Source organism: Trachemys scripta, chromosome 4 (assembly GCF_013100865.1).
Source record: "Trachemys scripta elegans isolate TJP31775 chromosome 4, CAS_Tse_1.0, whole genome shotgun sequence".
NCBI lineage: Eukaryota > Metazoa > Chordata > Testudines > Emydidae > Trachemys > Trachemys scripta.
The window spans coordinates 116,461,131-116,486,104 of NC_048301.1; the positions used below are offsets into that span (position 1 = coordinate 116,461,131).

General features: G+C 47.6%; 1 protein-coding gene across 1 annotated transcript in view; it reads right to left on the minus strand.

Moving 5' to 3' along the window:
* PLXNA2 (plexin A2) overlaps positions 1 to 24,974 on the minus strand; it is a gene marked incomplete in the record, with an annotated part of 325,301 nt that overhangs the window by 16,981 nt on the left and 283,346 nt on the right. Inside the window, 8 exon segments of the mRNA XM_034770557.1 lie at positions 1,642 to 1,745; positions 2,725 to 2,884; positions 3,590 to 3,736; positions 4,918 to 4,984; positions 15,986 to 16,254; positions 18,145 to 18,287; positions 22,383 to 22,617; positions 24,782 to 24,925. Of these exon segments, the coding sequence (XP_034626448.1) occupies positions 1,642 to 1,745; positions 2,725 to 2,884; positions 3,590 to 3,736; positions 4,918 to 4,984; positions 15,986 to 16,254; positions 18,145 to 18,287; positions 22,383 to 22,617; positions 24,782 to 24,925 (1,269 nt within the window).

The window sequence follows — 24,974 nt, forward strand, 5'->3', positions numbered from 1 at the left end:
TGAGCACATGGGCCTCAGGATACATGGCCCAAGCCAATCTTAATTTGTGCTTGCCAACTTAAAAGCCAACGGTGGTGGCCGTATCTGTGATGTGGACACCAGTCTGCTAGGAACTGAGCTAAGACCCATGAAACTCATTTCAAAGAGAGGCCACTGAATAGCCATGAGATAAGTCACCTTTAACGAACAAGCAAAGTAAAAAGGGAAAGGTTTCTGTTCTACAGGTAACTGACTAGCACCTCATGGAAAGATCTGCTTCTCTTGAGAAACCATTCTGCTCAGAAAGAGAAGTGTCCTTGTAGTACACTAACCTCCTTTCTTCTAGTGTCTGATTAGGAGGGTTACTGCGAGGTAAGTTGAAGCTACAGGAAGGCTATGGACAGGGGATAAATGAAAGTCCATTAGAGGTGCAGTACCAAGCACTGGGCTTCAAGAGCAATGCCTCTACTAACTAGAAATCAGTTTCATGGGGAGTTGGATACAGTTCCACTCCAACACATTCCTTCTCCCCTACAGCAGAACATTCCAGCATGTGGTAGACAGATGGACCTGGCTGAGTACGTACCTTTATCTCTCTCTCTCTCTCTCTCTCTCTCTCTCTCTCTCTGACCTACCATAGTTAACACTTTCTAGCTGTTCAACTCTCACCCAAGGCAGGCTATGCTTGTCATGAGCGTAAGCCATGAGCAGTAAGAGACGGAAAGAAGCTTGTAGTCCATCCTGGTCACTGTGGGATGCAGCGTCTCCGCTAGCATTCTGACCAGTCTAGTTTCAAATGACCCCAGTGGTGGGGCTCCTGATGCTTCTCTTGGGAGACTCATAACAAATTTCACCGCTTCTCGATTAAGAAACATTTCCCAATGTTCAGGTTTACGTTTACTGTGCTTGGGGCTATATTCCCTTGACCGACGGCACACTCCTCTGACTGTCTTTAATGCTGAAACTGTGCGATTGCTGCACAGGACACAGGGTGAAGGCGACACCCCCTTGTTCCTAAAAACTAGGTGCCTTTGGTATCCCCTGAACGAGAACTGAGAATCAACAGGTAGGAAGATTGAGAGTGAGAAACTGGAAGAGAGTAAGGTGCCACAAGTACTCCTGTTCTTTTTGCGGATACAGACTAACACGGCTGCTCCTCTGAAACCTGGAAGAGACTAGTCGTCCATGTAGCTTGGTGCCCTGCCTCACTGGATCAGACGGCTAGTCTGCCCCCATAGTGCCTGGTGGCCTATAGACGATGCTTCAGAGACAGAAACCCCTCTCCCTTCCTATACTGCCCTCCCCTTTCGCTCAATTAGGCTTCCATTTCCAGGCCTGGGTCTCTGACATGATAGCCCTCTGCAGCCCCCACATCTTTAACCGTGACAGCGCAGTCCTCTCTCTGCATACCCAGTCTATCTGGTGAGAGAGGCTGGCATTTTTAATTTAGTCAATTTTCAACTCTGCTAGTTTCTGTAAGATGTGTGTCAGGGCTGCTTTCTCGTCTAATGCACGAGCACACTGAACCATTCTGGTTTATCATAAGAACGTGACCTCCCTGTCTGTCTTGTTAGACGAGACGCCGAGGAATTAAATTTCTGCTTTTCTTTCCCTTCCGCTTGGCTGCTTTCTGGGAGCTCTGCGTCAGGGATGGTTTCTTACCTGATAATGCATCAGGGTGTTTAACCGCTTCCAGTCGCCCTCAATCTTGGTGGTGATGTCTTCATCCTGCAGGACCACACGAGCTATCCGGCCTTGCCGCCACTCTGAAGGGAAGGCAAGAACAAGCAGACACGATGGTCAGGGATGAAAAGCCACCCGCCTCTTCTGTCCACATCAGTCTCATGTGACATTGTATGAGAGATGAGTCTCTAAGGCTTGGTCTACACTAACCCCCCAAATCGAACTAAGGTACGCAACTTCAGCTACGTGAATAACGTAGCTGAAGTTCGAAGTACCTTAGTTCGATCTTACCTTGGTCCACACGCGGCAGGCAGGCTCCCCCATCGACTCCGCGGTACTCCTCTCGCCGAGCTGGAGTACCGCAGTCGACGGCGAGCACTTCCGGGTTCGACTTATCGCGTCCAGACAAGACGCGATAAGTCAAACCCAGAAGTTCGATTGCCAGCCGCCAAACTAGCGGCTGGGTATAGACGTACCCTAAGAGGCCAAGCTCCCAGGAAGGGGTGTTCAGCGAAAGGGCTGACTTCTGCTCTTGATTATTCCTGTGCAGCCCTAGTGAAGTCAATGTGGGTTGCTTCCTTGCAGCTGAGAGCAGAATTTTCCCCAGAGTGGGGGAATGTAATTATATTTTGGGGTGTTTATCTGAACTAAGGGTCCCCCCCCAACACTACTGTAAATACATGGCCTTGGAGATGGAGGTGCCTTGTGTAAAAAGTCTGAGGTGTCAGTCACTTGCTCACTGGACAATCGCTCCACTAAGACAGTTTTCTAGGGGACATTAACAGGGTCTGCAGAGTGCAATGGCTAAGACAGGTAAAGAGTTTGACCGAGTGTTGTGTCCTGCAGAAACAGCATCTCCACTGGGTGAGGGGTGTCGTGTGTTTTTGGGGGGGAGGCGGCGAAGGTAAGGATAGAGCAAGTGTGCACAAAGCTAGCCATCCTGGCTCTAGCCAATGCGATCCGCTTCCTGAACATTACAAATCTCTCTAAGAACTACCTCAATACTGGCTACCTGTCTAACTCCCCCCACACACACTTCTCACGGGGCAGGGATGTTCTTACCCAAGTCCATGTCGACAGCCCTTGGCCTTTGGGAATAGGGGACGTTTTTGTACACCGCATCCAGAATCTTCTCTTTGACCTGAGTGATGGTGTCGCAGTTCAGCACCTTCACGGGGATCTCTGGGCTGTTCTCGTTATCGGGGTTCACACAGTTCAGGATCTAGAGGGGGAGAAGTCATCTCAAACGGCTCTCAAAAGGGCATCAGAGAAACATCCAGCATAACAGTGACAACGTTCCTCGTGGGACAGAGACACTTAACACTGAATTCCCCTGAAAAGCCACAGAGTCTACATTTATATCACAGCTGTATATCATATCATAGCATATCACAATATCTAGAGTCTCCTTGGGAAGCTCATTAAACTAAGAGCTTCAGGATGTCCATTGGAGTTATGTTTAGGGGAAGGCAAAGGCATGGAGAGCTACAGATATAAAAAAGGATGACAAGTGTCTGCGATTCCACATGTAAACCCTGATTGTCCAAACTTTAGCAGCCAGGGCTGTTCGCACACAATCAAGTTAGGTACATACTTTATTTGCACATGGCCCTGGCACCCTGAGGTTTTGAAAATCGGGCCCATAACATTACGTGCACTTACGTCTTACAGATTATTGCACATGTGGGCCACAAAGTTGGAGTATGGGTTGAGCTGGCTGAGAATTTGGGCCATAAAATTGTGTATTTCCTGCTTGTGCTTTTGATGAAGGACCAATTCTGACATGAAGCAGGTAGTTCTACCCTGGGGCATCAGAGCTGCATAGATCCTGCCATTCCTGTATGGCTTCTCTTCACTTACAGTAGGTCACTTCAGCTGGAGAGGACGCGTACAGTTCAAAGCCAGGTCCCACAGACAGCCAACTCACCAATGTTTTGTACTCAATTTGCTGCCGGATCAGCTTGTCCTCACTCAGAGAATAGCGTGCCTCCCCTGTGATGGCATCGATAGGGCCCTTCTCCATCTGCTGCTTGATGGCACAGTACAGCATGAAGAGCGGCTCCCCAGCGCACTCCTGTTCGACAAGACACACAGCAAAACCAAAATCTAAGTGAAAGTGCCTCTTCGGCTGGACCTTATCCTAATGTATATGCTTATCTTTAAGCAGGTGCACGGTGCCACTGACTTGATCTTAACAACCGAAGTAAGTGTCTGCAGGTCTGCGGCCCAAAGCAGCACTTGGAGAGGAAAGCCAATGCCAAGGGCCCATTACTCAATGTGGGTATCATCCTTGGCTTGCCTCCCCACTGCTGGAGAGAAGGAATCTGAGAGTATGTCTACATTACGGCTGCTACAGCAGCACAGCTATGGTGCTGCAACTATGCCACTGTAGCGCCATAGTGTAGACTCTCCCTATGTTGATGGAAGGGGTTTTTCTATCGATGTGGCTAATCCACCTCTCCAAGACGGCAGACGTCTTCTGTCGACCTAACTGCTTCTACACTGGGGGGTTAGGTTGACCTAACTATGGTGCTCAGGGTGTAAAATGTAAAAAGTCCTGAATGATGTAGGGAGAGGAGTTGTTTGGGGTATTCCAGGGGGTACAGCGAGGTGAAATGGGATTACACCAAGCAAGGAAAGTTACACTGAACAGTAAGGCAGGCACATTCCCCATCAGAGAGATCCAACAGCCTGTGCACAGGGCTCCGGGGAAGTGGTAGAAGCTCCATTACCTGGGTTATTTTACATTACACTGAAAAAAGCAGTCAAGAGTTGACTGTAGGGAACTACACTTTCCTGGGTGGGGCATGGACTAGATGACGCAGGTAGGTCTTTTTCTGAGGTGTGAAAGCCTCCTACGTGTCCTACACATGCAGCCCATCAGGGTTCACTGCTGGATGGCGATGATAGTCTGTTCCTTCAGCTGAACAGAGACAGGGAGACATGCACCAGGCATGCTTCATTGCAGGCTTGTCATGCACAGAACATTTCAAATGTGCAACATGCAACCTCAGGGTTGAACAAAGCTAAGCACAGAGATGGTTAGCTTAGACTCCGCTAATTTAACTATGTCTCCAGATGCACATAGCACAGGTCTTATTTCCAGATCTCTGCTCTGCTATTGTTTCCCCCTTACTTTAGGCCTTGTCAGACATTTTAAAGGCTGGAGTCACCCACTAGGTCTTGGGCAGGAGGAGCGCTATGGAAGGGAATGGGTAAAGACAGAAGAGGATCTCCACTCAGTCTCCCCCTCACCTTTAAGAATTTATGGAGGAGGAAGGCAAACCAGTTAGTCAACATCTTCTCAGCCACAGACTCGGTCCTGGAAAAAGACGAGAAGACATTTCATCATGTCTATTTAAAAAACTCAAAATAAATGACTTCCCGTCACACCAGTGGCCCCGCATCTCAATAGTGCGGGAGAGCTGGGAAGTTTAAAAGCAACTATGGACAAAAGCAAATCTGACTTCTTGGACTAGTCTCACCCTCTCAAACTGAGTGAGGTATCGCTAGTTACAGACTCTCGGCATCCGTTAGCAGATAGGGCAGCACTTTTCCCACAGGCCTTTGGCCATGTGACCATCTTCTAATCTCTGAGTGAACAGTGCCCATCTGGAGCACAAATTCACAACAGCATTAAGATTCTGCACTGGAGGATCTGGCATCATTGTCCCTCAGCCCTGCCCCCTCCCACATTTAGCTGACAAGTGTATGCAGATTGCTCAGGAACAGAAAGGAATAAAGACCAGCTGACAGCCCGTCATGAGCCCCTCTGACAGGGATGCCTGGTGGCACTTTAACTCCTTGCACGTGGTGCAAATTATACCCTATGGCTCAGTAAATCACTGGAATTTGCAGTGGTTGCTGGCAATCAGGGACAGCAGAGTGACAATGGCAGGGGAAATTGCAGCTTTCTCTGCAGCCCCACCCAGCATTCTCTCCCCACATTGTGCCCAAGATTATCTCTAATTTAAATACAATGGCTCCTAATGATAGTTTTTAATGCTGGCTCTGCAGGATTGCTGGTCTCTCTTTAAAGAGACACTGTTCCTTTTCTTGGAAATGGGGAAAAGCTTTTGAAAGCAGCACTGGGCTGGTGACAGGACGAGGGGCCCCCTCATCTGTGAGACCCTGAACTGTGCTGCAAACGTGTTCAGAAGCGGCTGTCAGGCAGGCTTCCAAGAAATGGTTGTTGCTAGCATGGCTATAGATCAGTGGACAAGGATGTTTCTTTTGTTGCCAGCTGTGCTAGCTGAGAATTCGACATTGGTGAGGCCTCATCTGGAACATTGTGTCCAGTTTTGGGCCCCACACTACAAGAAGGATGTGGAAAAATTGGAAAGAGTCCAGCGGAGGGCAACAAAAATGATTAGGGGTCTGGAGCACATGACTTATGAGGAGAGCCTGAGGGAACTGGGATTGTTTAGTCTCCAGAAGAGAAGAATGAGGGGGGATTTGATAGCTGCCTCCAACTACCTGAAGGGGGGTTCCAAAGAGGATGGAGCTCGGCTGTTCTCAGTGGTGGCAGATGACAGAACAAGGAGCAAGGGTCTCAAGTTGCAGTGGGGGAGGTCCAGGTTGGATATTAGGAAACACTATTTCACTAGGAGGGTGGTGAAGCACTGGAATGCGTTACCTAGGGAGGTGGTGGAATCTCCTTCCTTAGAGGTTTTTGAGGCCCGGCTTGACAAAGCCCTGGCTGGGATGATTTAGTTGGGAATTGGTCCTGCTTTGAGCAGGGGGTTGGACTAGATGACCTCTTGAGGTCCCTTCCAACCCTGATATTCTATGATTCTATGAATGTGCTGTAAATGAATCCCCGTCCTAGGCGGTCTAGCTCTCTGTGCACTAGGGCTTTTCTGATCCTGCCCGGCATTACTCTTAGGCTGCCTTTAGTACTTGGGATTAGCCCCAATTTCAGCTATCGGTAACAGCAACTGCTGGGCCTGAAACAAACAAGCAGCTGCCCTTTCAGTGCCCACTCCATCTTGCAAAGCCTGGCTTTCCTTGTCTAGACACAGTGTTACTGGTCACCCGCCGTAACCTCAGGCAGTGTCTACACTAGCCACTTTTCTGAAACGTTTCCCAGCCTTGCTTAGGGTGGCTAGTACAGAGAGTGCTCCGGGCAGCTACTGGCATTTAATTCATCACAACTCTGCTCTGAATGGGTCTGAGCAGCCCTGTGCATAACTAGCCTTGCCTAGACTAGTGCTATCAGCAGTAGAGCAGCACTGGTAATGAATTAGGGGCCCTATTTTTGCCAGTGTAAACAATGCTGCAGGCGCTGTTTAGAGCAGGGCATTAAAAACCATTAGCGTAGAGTCATAACTAGAGAGACACCACGGTCTAGTCTAGTGGATGTAGAACTGAACTGAGGCTCAGGAGATCGTGGTTCTAGTCCTAGATGAAATGCTGATGGGGCAGCCGAGTGACCCTCTCTGGGTCACAGCTTCCCCTCTCTCATTCAGGGGATGTCTACACTGCGAAGTTGTGGACAAAACTTTTGTCTTTCGCCCCGGGAGGGGTGAAGGGGACACTTTTTTTAAGTACTCCTGAAAAATGAAAGTTTTGCGGACGCAAGTGGCAGTGTGAACAAGGCTTTGTCGGCAGGAGCGCTCCCTGCTGACAAAGCTAACGCCGCTCGTGGGGCTGGAAGTATTTTGTCACAAAAGTACCGACAAAGAGCGTTTACACATGCTGACATTTAGCGACAAGGCTGTGTCGACACAAGGCCTTGTCGCTAAAAGCTGCATGGTGTAGACAAGCCCCCGGTTTGTCTTGTCAGACTGTGAGCCCTTTGGGTCAGAGACTGCCTCTCACGGTGTCTCTGAATAGTTCCCAGCACTCTCCAGCTCTTACTGGAATACAGATGACAATACTAATGTAAGAGGGTTTGTGCTAACAGCAAAGCTGGTTGAATAGTAAACAGAAGTTACAGATTCACCAGTATTTCAGCCATCAAAAGCAATGAGTTCTATTTGCTAGGACACCAGGAGTTATATTATCCACACTTATCAGTATATAACATCTGGAGGGTATTCATGAAAATGTCTGTAAATCCTGAAATAATTGAAACAAATGATTGTTTGAAAATTCATGCTGGAAAGTGCCATATTCATTGTTCTTCTGTTGAAAATTTTTCATACATCCAATCAAAGAGGAGATACAATAGCACGTGACTTAGGCAACCAACAACCAGCCATGAATAAAGAAGAGCCAGTAACAAACAGTCAAATCAAACAGCAGGAGAACACCACAGAATCTGACAACTATTCCTCCAGGTTATTTGGTGAATGTTAACATGGTAGAAAAAAAATGCACTAGGGCTTTTCTGTGAAATGTTTGCTAATTGAGAAAGGGCTAACTTCCTAAGGAATATTACTAACGTACAGCATGACCAATTTTCGTAAGTTAATTTCAGTTTAATGCAGAATGTAACATACCGTCCCTTTGGATGCTACAAAAATAATCAGGTTAAACAGTTGTGTGGCACAACTGTGTTATAACATGGTTTCTTCTTACCTGTGTGGACAGAACCTACCCCCCTGCGCCATGCCATAGCCCTGTTAGGGAACTGTGTTCTAACCCTGACAGATACACAACTACAATACTTCACGCTTATACATTCAAAAAAATGTTGAGAACAAACATTACATTAAGCCCTTAACTATTGCTGACGGTACCAGCATGTCCCAACATTCCACTGACTCGATAGTACACCTGCAGTACGGCTGTCATTGCAGAAGGTATCAACACTTAAGGGGTTAACATGCTCGAATTCTTTCCTTAGCTGAAGCAAAAAAGCCACTTCCTTCATCAAGGAGTCCAAGGAGTTGGAGAGTGCCTAGCTCTTCACAAGCCTTAGCCTGTTGTGTATCTTTTCCCTGCCCTCATCTACCATGGTTAGTCTTTGAAATCTGATCCGTGCTGGAGGTCTCAGCAAGTCATCCTTTAAACTCTGGTGTGTTTTGGAGCGACCGCCCTTTCTCTCTGCTGTGTCAGAAGGGGTCTGCTGAGCTGCAAAAACAGCTCCTTCAGAGTACTGCACTAGCCCCGGCCTCAGCAGATATCATTTTTAACTCCGTGGTTGGCCTGGTATCTGGAATGCTGTTAGAGATCTGTCTCTGAAAATACAAAATAAGCTCCTGAAGATTAAGGCAGCAGGGGACAATCCCCAGACTCAGAGAAAACCCTTTTCACATTGACCACATAAACGAGGGCAAAGTACACTCCGGAGACAACTTTCCAAAAAAGCCCGACACCAGAAACCAAAGCCTCTGGCTGCTCCTCTGACTCACTGGGGTGCTGGAAATAAAACTAAATAAAAAGGACCAGGAAAACTCCAAAATCAATATTTAGATTACTAATTTTCCCTTGTTTTGTCTAGTCTCTGAACTGCCATATGCTCTCTGTGCCAGGGATGAGGACAGTCATTTGATTTAATGTCAGCTTTCCTTCAGTCTCCCACGAGGGGGAAGAGCAGAAAGGCGAAATAAAGAAAGAAGGAAAGGACTGAACACCAATTATCAAGTGCTGCCACCAGAGAGCTCAAAAGTAAAATAAAATAATTTCTCACTTTGTGGCGTCTCATTCATTATTAACTTAGAACAAAATGTTCTAACTTGGAATGTTTTGCATACTAAACAATACCCCAGGAGCTCGCAGATCCACAGGGCTGGAAGAGACCTTTACTTTGTAGGTTTCCAACAGAAACATCTGGATCTTCACACCACAAAGCTGGCTTTCAAGTTCTTAGGCTTTGTTTCTTCTGGATCCTTTGCATTCTTGCCTCTTTTAAATGACTGCTACATACTGCTAACCCCTTTGCTGCTGCTAGAATGTGTATGTGCCACATGGCCACCCTCCATCCCTCAAAGCAGCATCAATCCAGGTTGGTACAGCAGCAAAGGGGAAGCAGGTACTTTATAAATGTGCAGCAGGTGCTCCATTTCTCGGACAAAAGGGGTGAGATGGAATAAATGTACAGAAAGGGGGAAAAGATAGAAGGGTACATGGTGCTGGAGAGGTTTCTTTTTTCCTACATGGAGACACCTTAGGAGACCAGCTGGACGATAACAGCAATGGGTGGTTTGGTCTCTCCATAAATGCCAGACACGGGTGTACCAGGCCCTGGGTCACACAAGGCAGAGGTTCTGCAGAGTTTCCATCTACAATGAGGATTTTTTGAAATTCTCCCACCGCTGGTTTAGCCTCAGTGCAGCTCTGTCTGTGCTAGCAACAGGCTTCAGGCTTTTTCACCACCATGTTGCCTGGCACTGCTCAGGGCATGTCCAGATGACATGGTGGTAAAAGTGAGGGTGGTTGGACTATGCTGGCACTTTCCTCATTGCAAGCCCTGGTGAAGCTGCACCAAGACTAGTGCAGTGGCAGAAGCATTTCAGAAAGTTCTCAGCGTTCATTAGGCCAGTGGGTTGGAAACCTGCGTTTCATCCCAAATGCTTCCAAATGATACATTGAACCTGTAGCCACCCTCTGTGTTTGGGGCACCAGCAATGCAGGCAAGAAGGCTGGCATTTTTGAAGGAACACGGGGGGTCCAAATTCCATTGAATTTCATCAGGAGCTGGGCAGCTAACTCTGTTGGGCTCCTCTGAAAATCCCAGCTCACTGTCTCCCCCAGCTATGCAACTATTTGCATTTGCAAAGACCCTAGTAATGCCCAGGAGTGAGAACAATCAAATTAAAAGCAAATTTAAACGGAGGATAATGAAGGCTCTTTGGGTTCATTTGGTTTCCCTGCGTCACCTGCCATATCTGGGAGGATAATTCACAGAACTAACCCACAGGTACTCAGTTCTGATAAAACAGAGTCAATAACCACCTCCTCCCGCCCCACGGTCAGGCTCTCAAATGCCGCTGCTGCTGCAGAGGAGACCTCGTTCCCCAGCTCCTTGTGTATGCATTGGAATGACACCATCTGCGTCGAGTACCGATACTAGTCTTGTGTGTGGCTGGCTATGCCATATGCAAGACATACTCGCTCGACACTCCGGCATGTGGGTGAGTAGGGGTTCAGGCAGCTCCACCCTCACTCTGCAAATGGCATTTGAAACAAACAGGCCACATCATTATATCTAGAATATGAATTCCACAGAGAAGAGCAGGAAAGTGCCCTCATGAGCCCATTCTTAAAAGGGTAACATTAATCCTGTGTTTACATGGCAAAGCAAAGACAGGCCATAGTAGATAATGTTTTCACCCCTCAGCTCATAGAGAGCCGAGAAGCGATGGGTGAAAACATTATCTACTATCGCCTGTGTTTACATGGCAAAGCAAAGACGGGCGATATGCTACAAGAGCCTTTTAAATGACCAAATAGGGTTGATGGGTGAGAAATAACCCCATTCAGAACCATGCGGGGTGAGTCTCTTTCCCCCAGTCTATTTACAAGCCCAAATGATGTTTACCATTTACCATGATGTTCATGGCAGCTAATGGAAACAGAAGCATATGACTGGGGAAGTCTGAACCAGGATAGTATCAGAGGGGTAGCCGTGTTAGTCTGAATCTGTAAAAAGCAACAGAGGCACCTTTAAGACTATCAGAAGTATTGGGAGCATAAGCTTTCGTGGGTAAGAACCTCACTTCTTCAGATGCAAGTCAATGTCTTGGTCAGGGCTGCACCGAGGGGACTGGATGGCTTGGGGGATTGGAAATAGGATATGAAGACTTTCATATCTAGATCACTGGTTCAGGCTGCTTTCAGGATGGGGCACTACTGCATAAAACTGCAGGTCAGACCACATTAGCTACCCCCGGCACTGAAAGCTCAACCCCCAACCTCTCACTGCCAAAATAAGAGCCACACAAAGGAGTGGCTGTGTTCTCTCTCTGAGCCTTCTTTACGGTAGAAGAACATTTGCTCCTGGCTTAACTCCTTTTCCTGCCTGTACAGAGACTCTGGGTCTGAACTGCTCCCGTGTCAAGGCTGGATCCAACACAATCCCTCCAGCCTCTGAGTTTGAGAAACAAAGAAAAAAAATCATACATGCTTCAAGCCGGCAGAAACTCAAAGAGAGTGATGGCTTGCCACACACAGTCCCTGTGGGTTTGGCCCTTTCTCTGAGGCTGGTTTTTCCGTCTCTGGCAATCGGACTATGACATTGCTAGGCGGGCTCTGATGTGGTTCACTGTGTTATGAGCAAAACCTACTGGTGGTGGTAATGGGGTGAGGGACAGGGGATGGGAGGGGGATAGTGCTGAGATCACCAGCCTTGTATTTTTAGAGCACCGTGAAAAGTCATTATTGATGGCTCAGGCTGAAGACGCTTTCACAGCGACTCATCAAACCACGGGGGAAATTAACGCAGCTTCCATTTCTGAGATGAGTTATTGCCTCTGCAAACACGGCCAGATTTAGAGCAATTTCCTGCCAAGTATATTCATTGTGGCTGGAGGAATCCCTGAAAACTCCCCCAAGCTGTGAAATACTCCCCGTTGCTTTTGGCTGCTGGCTTCAGTGTGGCGATGGCTCCATTTGTGGACTGGTGGACAGTGGGTGAGCACAGAGTGGGCCCTTCCTGCATCGCACAGCAACCCATGGGGCAAAGCTGAGACACAGTGGAATAGAACCAGGGTGACTCCTATGCAACAGGGCCCTGAAATGCCGTCAGTGCGAGTGGAGGGACACGGACGGCTCAGGGAAGCGGAAATAGGAGGCAGCCTTTTGCCTCAGAGTCACGGGTGCCAATCTGACCCCGGTTACTAAATTCAATTTTTGTCTCATCTGCAGACTGTGTGTGAGACCTGGGGTGAGTCACTTCAGCTGCCATTTACCTCAGCTCCACAACAGTAAAATGGGGAAGTTCCTACCTTATTGGATGGGGCGGGGAGGGGGGCTGTGAGGATAAAATCTATTAATGACTGTGAGGTGCACAGATACTGTAGGGATGAAGGTCAAGTAAGTACCTAGATAAATAGAACAAAAGCCCTTATATCACAGTGACACTGCAACTTTTGTTGCGCAGCGTCATCAGAGATGTGTAGAACTGATTGGGCCACGGAGGCTGAACCCCTAGATGTGGGCCAGAAAAGGTGTGAAGTGAGCTGAAGGTGTTTTACCACTGCCCTCTCCCTGCCAGCCCAGACTCTGGGACTGTTACTTACCCTGTCCAACTAGGCTTTTATGCCATGCTCATCTCTAGACTATCTGGACCCGGCTTAGCAGATGCTCAAAAGCGTGCAGTACTGTACAAAGGTGCAAGAAGGGAGGTCCCTGCTCTGACGAGCTTGCGGTCTAATGAAGCAATTTATAGACACAGATGAAGGGATGCAATCAGGTGCTTATAACTCTGGAACCTTTTCCCCCATACAATTCCCTCACATTTAAAATGAAAAAAAAGCATAAATGCCAAGGTTTTTCCCTTTCGCTTTGATCTGGCACAGGCTGATTAGAAAAGCTCTGCACTCAGAAAGTGAACAGAGCAGCTCAAACGAGATCATGCCTATTGTGGTCCCTGCAGTGGCGCTCTCCTAGGCCCTGCTTCAACCTCTGAAACAACAATTAAATGCAAACATGCAACTGGATGGCCAATGTTTTACAGGCACAACAGCCACGTTGTGTCTCCAGTAACACTCACTCTTGTGCAGTGGCTGCCCCTAAAAAAGCAACAGCCAGTGGGCTGTGATACGATGTGTGAGCTCACCAGCATATTCCCCATATTTAGAATAAGATATTCCACAAATACCACTGTCCAAAGCAGACACTGCAGGCTAGTGAATACTGAGGGGTGAGCAGTGCCCACTGTAGCACTTTGTATTACTCATGGGCAGTGTTTGCCTTTAAGATTTAGTAGAACCCACTGTTTTGGGTTCAAGTGATGTCTCCTGATGTGCATCACTTAGAGAAACATCAAAATCTTCTCCTCCTTTTCCAAATCCCAAATTATCTGAATTAATTCCATGTTGCCCCCACTCTCTTTGGACAAGCAGGGTGTTACTCTACAGAAGAAACGTGGCCAAGATGCAAAAGCCTCCACAGCAAACTCTCTGTGTGCTTGTCTGCCCTAACGCCACACTAACGTAGCCTTGAACAGGAGAAGAGCCGGGTCTGGCAGCAGAATCAAACGCATAGAGGAACGCTTCAGAGTAGCAGCCGTGTTAGTCTGTATCCGCAAAAAGAACAGGAGTACTTGTGGCACCTTAGAGACTAACAAATTTATTAGAGCATAAGCTTTCGTGGACTACAGCCCACTTCTTCGGAATGCACACTTCTTCGGATGCATATAGAATGCATTCTATATGCATCCGAAGAAGTGGGCTGTAGTCCACGAAAGCTTATGCTCTAATAAATTTGTTAGTCTCTAAGNGGTTACGCTGGTATCTCATTGTCAGACCATTTCTCTTCCCCCGGCACCTCAGTCCATCTTCCAGCTGGGCTGGCAGGGGAAGCAGGTGCCAGATGGAGGAAACTGGGTTAAGGGTGAGAATAAAAGCAAAGGAATTCCCTTGGGATTTGGAAATGGTGTGGGGGCTGGAGGGAGAGCGATCTGGGGCAATCTTGGCCAGTATACTGCACCCTAGCTGAACTGAGTGTGTGAAGGCACCATAGTCATTGAGATAAAAGCACACCGCGTGTTTCTTAGAATTCACGTTCCTCTATAGAGACTAACAAATTTATTAGAGCATAAGCTTTCGTGGACTACAGCCCACTTCTTCGGAATGCATCCGAAGAAGTGGGCTGTAGTCCACGAAAGCTTATGCTCTAATAAATTTGTTAGTCTCTATAGAGGAACGTGAATTCTAAGAAACACGCGGTGTGCTTTTATCTCAATGACTATGGTGCCTTCACACACTCAGTTCAGCTAGGGTGCAGTATACTGGCCAAGATTGCCCCAGATCGCTCTCCCTCCAGCCCCCACACCATTTCCAAATCCCAAGGGAATTCCTTTGCTTTTATTCTCACCCTTAACCCAGTTTCCTCCATCTGGCACCTGCTTCCCCTGCCAGCCCAGCTGGAAGATGGACTGAGGTGCCGGGGGAAGAGAAATGGTCTGACAATGAGATACCAGCGTAACCTCGGGGGTCACCTGGCACCAATGAGACTGATGGTGCTGTCAGCCTTCACTCAATGATGATGAGAGGAGGCCTCCAGTCCTGGCTCAGCTCACTCCACTTCATGGGCTCCAGGACACCCCATTTGTCAAGCAGGACTCTCTAGGGATGGAGGTGTTGGCACACCGTGAAGTTTCAGTCATGCTACATGGACTGGTGGCAGAAAGAAAAATGCGGTGCTCCATTGGGAGCCTCCAAGAGTCCATCCATTTCCCTTCCCTGTCTCTAGTAACATGGGGTTAACGCGATCTTATGTCTTCATGGACGGCTGCACAGCGTCTTAAACTTGATCCAAGAGCACTATTACCTCTCGTACTTCTCTCTTTCACTCCTAATCCCCCACCGTCCCCCTTGACCCCACTCATTCCTCCCCTCCTTCTGCACAACAGAACAGGGCACTGATGAAAAGCCCATCAGCCCTGTCCCTTTTTGTCTTCCAGTTGCTTCCTCCATGGCCGAGAGCTTGCGGGGACAAGGGGATATTCTTGATTTAGAGAAACCAACCCCGCCCAAAACAGCCAAAGACAAAAAGGAACCAGCTCTGAGCAGGGTCCCCAGTCCCTTCGAGCCTCCCATACCCCAAAGTGAATAACAAAGAAGTGACAAATCCAATCTCTTCAAGATAACCAGGTTAGAAGCAAGGGGAGCTGCCCACCAAGAAACCACCTGGGCTGGGAATAAAAAAACTGACATCTGGAAAACGTAGAGTAAAATTGCTAATGTCCCTGAAGGTCAGGGGTCAGCCTGCCAATGCTGAGTAATGCGTTTTAACTGTCAAGCTGTCCAAACCTCTACCACGCACTCTCGCTTATTACTGTCAACCGGGTCACCCAGACTGGAGCCACTCTCCCCCCATGCTGAGCCTTCCCAGGGCTCCCAGTGCAACTAGATGGAAAGATCAAACCTGGATCTCCCCCTACCCCCCTCAGTATCTGAGAGGCCAAGGGAAGTGGGAAAAGCAATGAATGAAAGCATGATGGGAGTTGCACATGGTGAGTTCGTTCTGCACTTCAAGGGTCTGTCTGGACTGGGGTTTCCTTGCTACCCACTGCCAGATCCTGCTATATGCAACTTTTCTTTGGGACTTGCCAGTGTGCATGTGTTGTAGCCATGCGGCTTTTTCTCTCCCCCTCCCCCCCATCCCCCAGCCAAGGCTCTTCCCTGGGTGGAGAGGGGACAGCAACTGCATGATGTTGGTTCCTTTATCTGGGCACGCCCCTGCAGCTTCCTCCCCCTGCCGCTCATCTTACCTGCGCAGGAGCAGTTTGGGGTGATTCTTATTCTCCAGGTTCTTCTCAATCAGGTCTGAGAGCAGCTGCTTCAGCACGTCAGTTGCGTATTCCAGCTTTCCCTGCAGGCCTGTCATGATAAGGGAAGCCACGTTGCCACGGTCGCGCATGGAGAAGCTACGCTGCAGCTCCAGGGTCCGGATGAATGTCAGCAGAAACACCTTGTTGTTGATTAGCTGGGCAAAGAGCTTCAAGGCCTTCTCCACATTCTGCTGCCCGTTCCCTTGGACCTGTAAGCAGAGGACAACAATCTCAGCAAGCCACTGACAGAAACACTGCTCCTATCTCTAACTCTAGTTGCCTTCACCATTGCTGTGAATAAGGCTCGCTGAACACTAATGCCTCTGCTTTGAGGCTGAAAGCCCTACAAGTGACATACATTTTGTACTTGTTCTGCAAAAAAAAAAAAAAAAAAAAAAAGTGACACTCCCATAAGTAAATTAATTACTAATTTAGACTATTGCTTTATTATAGAGAAACAGTAAAAAATTAATTGAGGCTTTCAGCCAGTCCTGGTGTTAAGTAATTCATTATGAGTCAAAATGATAAACTACATTAAGCAATTCTTTACTAAACATCTTGGAGCCGTATATATTGGTTCTACTAACGTTATATAATTAAACAACTGTGTAATTGGCAACACATTTATCACTCCTGCAGTTCTGTTTTTCATAAGTGAAACCAATAAAAAGTGGCCACATTTGTTAGAAAAAATCAGCTTACTTGGCAATTTAAATAATAAACATCATATGCGGGACTGGAAAATTTTGAAGATTGGCAATGGGAGAAGTCGACTCAAAAGCAGCCTGGCTGAGTTTAGTGCTTGAATTGTGGCCAGCTGTTTGCTGTTAGAATTTTCATCTAATTCATTAATTTTAATTAGATCTTTTTTTATTATATTAATAATCTCTTATATTTCTACAATGTCTTTCATGTCAAAGGATCCCAAAGCATAACTTGATACAAATGATACGCAGGGATCCCTTCATCCACCGGTGAAATGCAGCCACCTCTAGAGTGATATACAGTGATTGCTCGATAGCACACAGCACTGTTTGGCCAAGAGCATATTTAACTGGAACTTGAAGGGGGGGATTTATGGAAGCAGAACACAATTACCCACACTGGAATCTGGCCAGGATAGCAGGAGCAACACCTGCTCATGTCAATGATACCAGGGCAAATATAATGACCAGAAGTGGTCAAGGCCTCTCTTTTACATCTCATCCCAAAGATGGTAGGTGAGTCCTCAGCTGGTGTCAATCGGCATAGATCCATGGACCTCGCTGGAGCGATGCCAATTCACAAGAGTTGAGAACTAGCCCAATACCTTCAGGGCTTCTGATGCCAGGCTGGGGCACTAAGTCAACACCAATTCAAAGGGAAGAGTGCTACATGATAATTGGTATTACTTTCTGCAGCACCAGTGTTTGCTTTGAAGGCCTCCTATCTAGGTACTGACTCAACCCAATCTAGTGTTGTTTGCAGGATTCTGAGGGGAACACAGCACAAGGCAGTGAGGACTGAAGTTAGCATTGACACTGAAATTTTAATGAATGGCTTATCTAAAAAAAAAAAAAAAAAATGGCGGGGGGGGGGGTGGGGGATGAAAACTGCCAAGGGACAGCAAATCCTGGGCCAGGTCATCCCAAGGTGAAAAGCTCATCCCTTGCGGGAGCACAGTAATAAATCAGGAGCATGGTGTAGCCGGATACCCTTTGCTTTTCTCTCCACAATAAAGGGATTAAGAGAGACTTTAAAAAGACACTGATAAGGAAGGCAGCCAGTTTGCTGCTGGGCTTGCAAGATCCAGGGTGGTGCTTTAGCGATGAAAATAAAATAAAACAAAAAAAAACAAAAGCCAGCCCCAGAAGAGAGCAAGAGGAAGCAAGCCGTGTGTTAAAGAGATAAAATGCCAGGCCATTTGTTAAAATGAACTCTGTGCTTATTTCACTTACCCTAGCGCTTCTAATAAGATTCAACGAGGGAGGTGGGAAGGTGCTTCACAGCTCTGTGAGTTTCAATCTAGCTTCCCAGAAGGGACCAGGAAAATAGTCCAAACTACGTAAGCACTAGGAGCAACGGAGAGAGGGAGAGCACGCGGCCAGCCATTTCATTACCTCCAGCTCACGCAGGACGGGGTGGTCCTCAATGCCAGGGAAAAGGACCCTCATGGCATATGTCCGATAATCAAGGTATGGGATCCCGGAGCGATCCAGGTCACTGGTTAATTCATTGATGTCTGTCTGCAGCTCCGCAAAAGCTATTGAGGGGGAGGGGAAGGCCAGGAGGAGAGAGAAAAAGAAGTGCAATCAAAGGGGACCATGGGGAATTGAGTCTAAACAACAGGGGCTTTGGGAACAGCCAGCAGTCTGCCTTCCTGGCAGGCAAATCCAGGACAGCAAATGGGCCATCTTGGGAAGCTGGGTCACTGTAGGACCTCACTGTGTCGCTCAGACATGCCATCATGGCTGGGAGACACTTTCACAGCAGCAGCAGAGAGAGGGTGTGTGGGTGTGCACAAGTATGTGCAAATACTGTGCAAAGAACAGATGCTGAGAACAAAAGATGTTTGCTAATTTGTATGCAGTTCACACCTTGTGTACAAGCACCTAAAATACCTTGAAAGGCTCCAGTTAGAAATAAGGATACTATTTTTAAATTGTTGTGCCTACCACATTCTCTCTCTTTCTTTCTCTTCTCTACAAGTAACACCACTAACCTAATATCATGCTTCAGGGCCTAAAATGCAGGCTGCAGGGGTCAGGAAGTTATCTGTCCATGTATGGTACAGCATAGTCATAGATATTATGGAGGTCCGTGTAGTGGGGGGTGGAGGTGAGGTGAAGTGAAACATAAGATGCTGGATGGAGTACTATACTTGATGGACTGATGCTTCCATCCATAGTTTCTAGGACTCCAGCTAGGATCTCCTCAACCATGAGTCCATATGTCTGTCCTACATTCATGTCATTCTTTGCCTTGTTTGCAAGGGCCTCCTCATATTTTGTTTGGCTGTGTGTGCTGATGCAAATTTCAAGAACATGAATATAGATCATTCTCTGAAATTTGCTGCATTCTGTTTATTTTTATTTTTCCCCTTGATCCACAAGCTCCCTTCAAACTAGATGAAACATCTTTTCTAGGATGCACAACAGCAAACCTTCCCAGAATGTTCTTTTTTTTCCTGTCAGAAGTCAGCCCCAGGTTAGCCTGCTGCCGCTTGGCTTCCAGCAAGCATCATTTAATTTCCATCTTTGTATCCCTGCTGGGATGCCAAGCCCAGCCTGCCTTGTTGCTAGGGCCTAGATTCCTACACTCTGAAATTTGTAAGTGACAATTTCAACGAGTTAAAACAAGTACAAGGTTTCTCAAAAACAAATCGAGGAGGAGATTCTTTCTATCCCAAAGGTTCTGCTCTTGCTAGCTCGATGGCCGCTGCTGGGAAGAGTTTATTTTTTCACCTGCGGTTATGCTGCCAAAAGAGAAATGTGATTACTAACTGAGATTTTTATCTAGAGAGGTTATTTGTGTGAACTCCTCAATCTCTTTGATGCAGAGCATGCTGCATAGAAGACAACCTGGATCGTAGCCGCATGCACACTTGGTCCTTGCATGAACCCTCTCATATGCACCCCACACCACAAGTGCTCACTCTCCTCTGCAAAATGTACTGACTCCCACTTTCTCTGAACCTACGCACACCCCATTTACAAATGCACAGCTCCCTACACCCTCAACACAGGCCTTTGAATTTGTATACATTGATTCTCAGCCACCCAATGTACAAATTAGCTTCTATCCCTACCTTTCACCCCATGTAAAAATGCACATCCCTGACACAGCCCCACAATGCAGTACCCCCAATACACTCACCCCCCACTCCTCTACCGTCTCCCTTACAAAGGAATGTAACCTTTGACAGCAAAGCCAGAGCACAGGAGAGCAGCCCTGTGGTGCCTGCACCTCTCTGCACTACGTTCCCAGCCCGTTTTCTCCTCGGTATCTAGGATGCTATGCTGGGCTCCAGGAGGCAGGCTTCCAGCAGGTGCAGTGTGGACTCTTTTCTCTCTTTGTGGGCCAGGATTATTCCACTTTCTAGTTCTGTCTCATTCCTTGCCAGAACCATACAATTCCTATGGGGTCAGAGTCCCCTTCTGTCCATACGAAACCCCTTCAGCAAGAGGCCATTAGAGAATGAGACATATTGACGAGGCACTGTGGGGCCTGAGCAGTTTCCGCAATGTAATCTCGATGCGTCACTTAAGCAGGATCAAACTCTAATCCTATTCTCCGCACATTAGGCTGTGTCTGCATCGGATACACTCGTTACGGCCTGCCCTAGTTGTGGGGGCAGGCGTGCTTGCCTCGAAGGCGCAGAGACTCTCCCGCTCTCTGAGCCCATGAAGGGAGACACTGACCTAACCTTTGCTCTGAAGCTATAAACAGGCTCAGGAGGCCTTAGATTCAAACCAGTTCAACTGCAACATGGTATGAACAGGAGCTGGTTACCAGGGAAACTAGACCTGAGACTAGGAACTAGAGTTGGCATCAAATCAATGGAGCTCAAGGAGAGGAAAACTCTGCTAGGCCATATGAAGTTTCTCAGGAAAAGGGGTCAATTTATAAACTGATTGTCTATTTTTCACCATGGTGATTTTTTTTTTTAATATAACATATCTGCCAACATGTAGAGGAGAAGACGATTAGCTATGCTGAGCAGGAAAGGGGAGAGGTAGAGAAATCTGCATATAACATGAACTCACCAAAGAATAGAGCTCATTTAAGGGCTGTAGAAAATTCAGAGCTACAGTGCCACGATATAGAAAGCGTCTGGTGTCTGTGTGTATGAGTGTGATTGCGTATGTGTTCATGTGTCTGTGCAGGACTCTGCCTGTGTGTTTAACTATAGCCCTGTCTACACTAGGGGATTTGAGCAAAACATTCCCACTGGCGCTCCCACTGGTTCAACTGCCCTGAAGCTGGGGAGGCCCTAGTGGAGACAAGGCTCTGGGGACTTCTGCAGGTTTTACCACCGTGTCATTTAACTAGCTCAGAGCCAAAAATGCTCACAGTTTCATTGTTCTAGGGCTCCTTAACACTGATGCGGCTGATCTTGTGGGAATTTCCCACTGAAATCCGGTGGGGCAGACCAGGCTTGTGTGTGAACGCATGTCCAGGCATTTCGGTGAGTGAATGTGCCATTTTCAAATGTTCCTGCAATTTAGTTGAAATAGATAAAAGGAAGTGAAGTGGATTTAGCGCTTACCAGTGAGAGAAGAGGAGCAGTAGTAAAGCATACGTTCCTGACTGACACAAACAAGCCATGGACTGCAGCTGCATTTTTTTCCTGACATGACAGCACCTAGAATTCCTCAGAAGTCACCCTGTTCTAGTCATTTGTCAGTGCCGTGACTGTCGGAAATCCCAAAGCGGGAGGCTCTGGTCTAGATTAGACCATTTTGCAATAAGATGAAGGGACATCCTTAACAGAGGCATGTGTGAGGAATCCAGGCAGAACTTGGACACAAACCCAGGATTCCTTCAGAGGCTACTTTCCAGGAGGACGTTTCTCCTTCTCCTCCATGACCTTAGATGGTGAAATCCAGGCACCTGCCTGTGTGGGCAGATTGAGGGAATCATTAGAAATCCCTGCTTGATTTCTAAAGAAACCAACTGGGCCGACGTGGCAACACTTCCAGGAAGCCCTGCCTGAGTCTGCAACCAATACGTTCTATGAGGGAGAGAGACGCCAGATCCAGGCTAGCTGGATCTCATCTCACATCCCCCTCCGACTTTTGTTTTTCATTTTCATGCTAATTCTGTCCTGCTCTGATAGCCCTGCAGACCCCAGGACACTGACAGCTCTCCCATCGCTGCCTCAGCCCTACCCTGGGGTGAGAGGGGGGAAAAGGGGCTCCCATTTAAGTGGGGCGCTCTGCATCCACAGCTCCTCTGCAGATGCGATGGTGCCAATTGCAATGCGGACACTCTTCCAGTAGGAAAGGAACAGAGCCGTCTGCTTGGGAGTGAGTGAGAACCTCTCCAGTTCAGACTCTGGGGGGATTTTCAATTGGTACGTCACATTTACCCAGTAAGGAAGTGGAAACCATTTCTTGCCAGGTCTGTGAGATTTGGAGATGGCTCGGGGCAGTTCAAATGCCTGGGTGACATGGGCAGGTTACACAGGGCTCTCAGAACAGAGATGCCTACCTGGCATTTGGAGTTGCACCTTTGGCCTCCCTGTAATTTCTGCTAATGTGCACTGCCCCACGTACGCTGGCTTCGGGGAATGCAGTCACGTCAAAGCCCATTCCCCTTTGCCCCGTCCTGAACACAATAACAACAGGGTACTGACCCTCCTTGCATTCCAGGGCCACCCGAGACTCCAGGTTGTCCATCTGCATCTGGAGCCTCTTGAGGGTGAGGTCGTTCTCCCGGGACTTGCGCTTGTAAGCGATGAGGACGATGATGACAATGATGAGAAGCAGGCTGCCTCCCGCCGCAATGCTGACGATGGCGGGCAAGGTCAGCAGACTGTCCGAGATCACATTCACCGAGCCAGGGGAGAAGACGATGCCGCCCACGTGCACCTAGCCAAGCAAAACACAGGGGGGCTCAGCCAGCCGGCTCTGCCTGCTGTGACCAGATGGGGGGGGGTGCAGTTACACCTGCTGGGGCTGGTATTTGGGTGAAGAACTGATCAGCCTTGAGAGTATCTCCACCCCTTTCAGGCAAAGCCAGTGTGCTTCCCATGTATTTGATACTCTACATTAACTATAAGCTCTTCCGAGAACCACTGCGTCCCCCGTCCTAAATTCCTTTGTCGCTTAGTCTGGCTTCCCAGAGACATTGGGCTCTCCCCATCTATTCTAGCATGTGCTCTCTCTATAGGTCCCTTCACCACAGTGTGAAGGCACCCAGTTTCTTCCTGCTGCCCCAGGATCTGTCTTGTTTGGTCAGTTTCAGCTGCTACATGACAAGACATACAAGTGCTGCGAATGCAGCCTGGTGCTTTCTCCAACATCTCACTCTGTCCCTGGGTTACGCTGTTCTGTACTGATATCTGATGGAAAATCTCTGGTCCTCGCTTATAAGCTGAAGAAATCTCTTCTAATTTACTCCTTAATATTTTGGATGCTGGAGCAGAAAATGTCTCTCCATTTCAATCTCTCCTCCGTCATGCTGGAGGCTATGCTGTTCCTCTCTTGTTCCTTGGCCTGTGCTTTCTCTCTCCCGTTTCCCATGTCTAGCTTACGGTCACTCATCATGCACTTGGTAAGACGTTGTCTTTGTTCACCACCTTTCACTGTGGAGAGGTTTCTGCCACTACAATAGCTTTGACCTCTCATCATGAAGGACACTGGATTCACCCCCAGAGCTACCACTGCTCACTCCTGACACAGTCCCAGCAGTGCTGCTGACCACACTGTTCTGCTCACTCATCCATGCTGGGGAAACTGATTTCTGCCCTACTGGTTATCTCAGCAGGAGAGAAGAGCCAGGGACAAGAAACAGGGGCCTCTGAATAACTGGTGCTCACTCCTCCTGCTCAGATGCCTGATAGATTTTCTCTGCTCCCAAAGCCCCTTTCTTTATTGATTAGGGAGATCATTCCCCAGTCTGCAAAGATGCCGTCAGAGGACATGGTAAACAGTCTGTCTCAGTCACAACTAAGACCATATGAACACTGGCTGCCTTCAAAAAAAAAAAAAAAAAAAAAGGGCACAGCCTATTTGAAACACACAGACAGCTTCAGTTCATGATAAATACGTCAGCCTTTCACTATCTCAGGCTTTGTTCTTATTATCTGATGGCTCCATTTGACTTTCATTTCACAGGCTTTCAACTCCCTTTTGTAAACTGCGGACATTAGAGACAGAGTGACAATTCCACTGGCAAAGGAGTTCAAGGAAAACCAAGTAAGCGGGCTGGGTGAGAAGAGAAAAGAGAAGAGGCTATATATGAAAGCTGTGGTATAAACAGACTGGGGGTTAAAATGGGTTAGGGTTTTCTTGAATGTGCCAAGGCCTCAGATATAAGCAACTGTCAGCAGGGAAGCTCTAGTGTGAATTATACTGTGATATTTCAAATATGTTTTGGTTGCTGAACTTAAAGAAAAATAAATCACAATTAAAGCCTCATTTGAGCTCTACCCAGACACTTCAGCAGCTGCCCACTTGGTCTCTAACGGCATCAGAGAGGAGTAACACTGCAGTAAATGAAAACACAGGAGCTGCCATGCCGGATCAGATGCCAGCCCATCAAATTCAGTACTCAGCAGTGGCCAATCTCTGATGCTTCAGGAAAAGGCAAAAATCCCCCTAATACACCTGGCCAATTGTACCATGCTGTCCACAGAAGCAAAATTCCTTCCTGACCCCTGCAGATGTTACAGGAAATTCAGTTCATGCCTTATAGAATGAACAACAAATAAAGAACGGTGAAAGAATATGATAAGAATATGATACCTGGTACTGATGTCCTGCTGACACAAATACTTGAGTTTCCTGGAATCTCTAGCAAGCCCGGATAGTAGGAGAGCATCTCCAATGAGAGGATAGAGATTTCCTCCTTTCTAATCCACAGCAATGCTTAACTTCCTATAAACAGCCATAAAGGGACGTAAATCCTATCTGATTCCTGACAACTCTAGGAGAAATGGCACTCAGCTGCCTCAGTGAGCCATGGAAGGAAGGAAGGCAAGATTAGATACATAGGTATATAAGGTAGCTAGATGGTGTGTTTTGACCTCACCATAACTTTGTGCTGCCCGGTGAGGTTGGGGGGCTCACACAGCAGTTGGGTCTCAGACACAGTGACAGCACAGGGGGTATCTCCAATCAGGACAGTGTAGTTTAGCTTTGCTCCTCCGGAAGCTGGTGGGCACAGATTTTTGCCCTATTGACAAAAGGTAGAGAAGACTGTATAAAGATTCAGCATGTTCCTT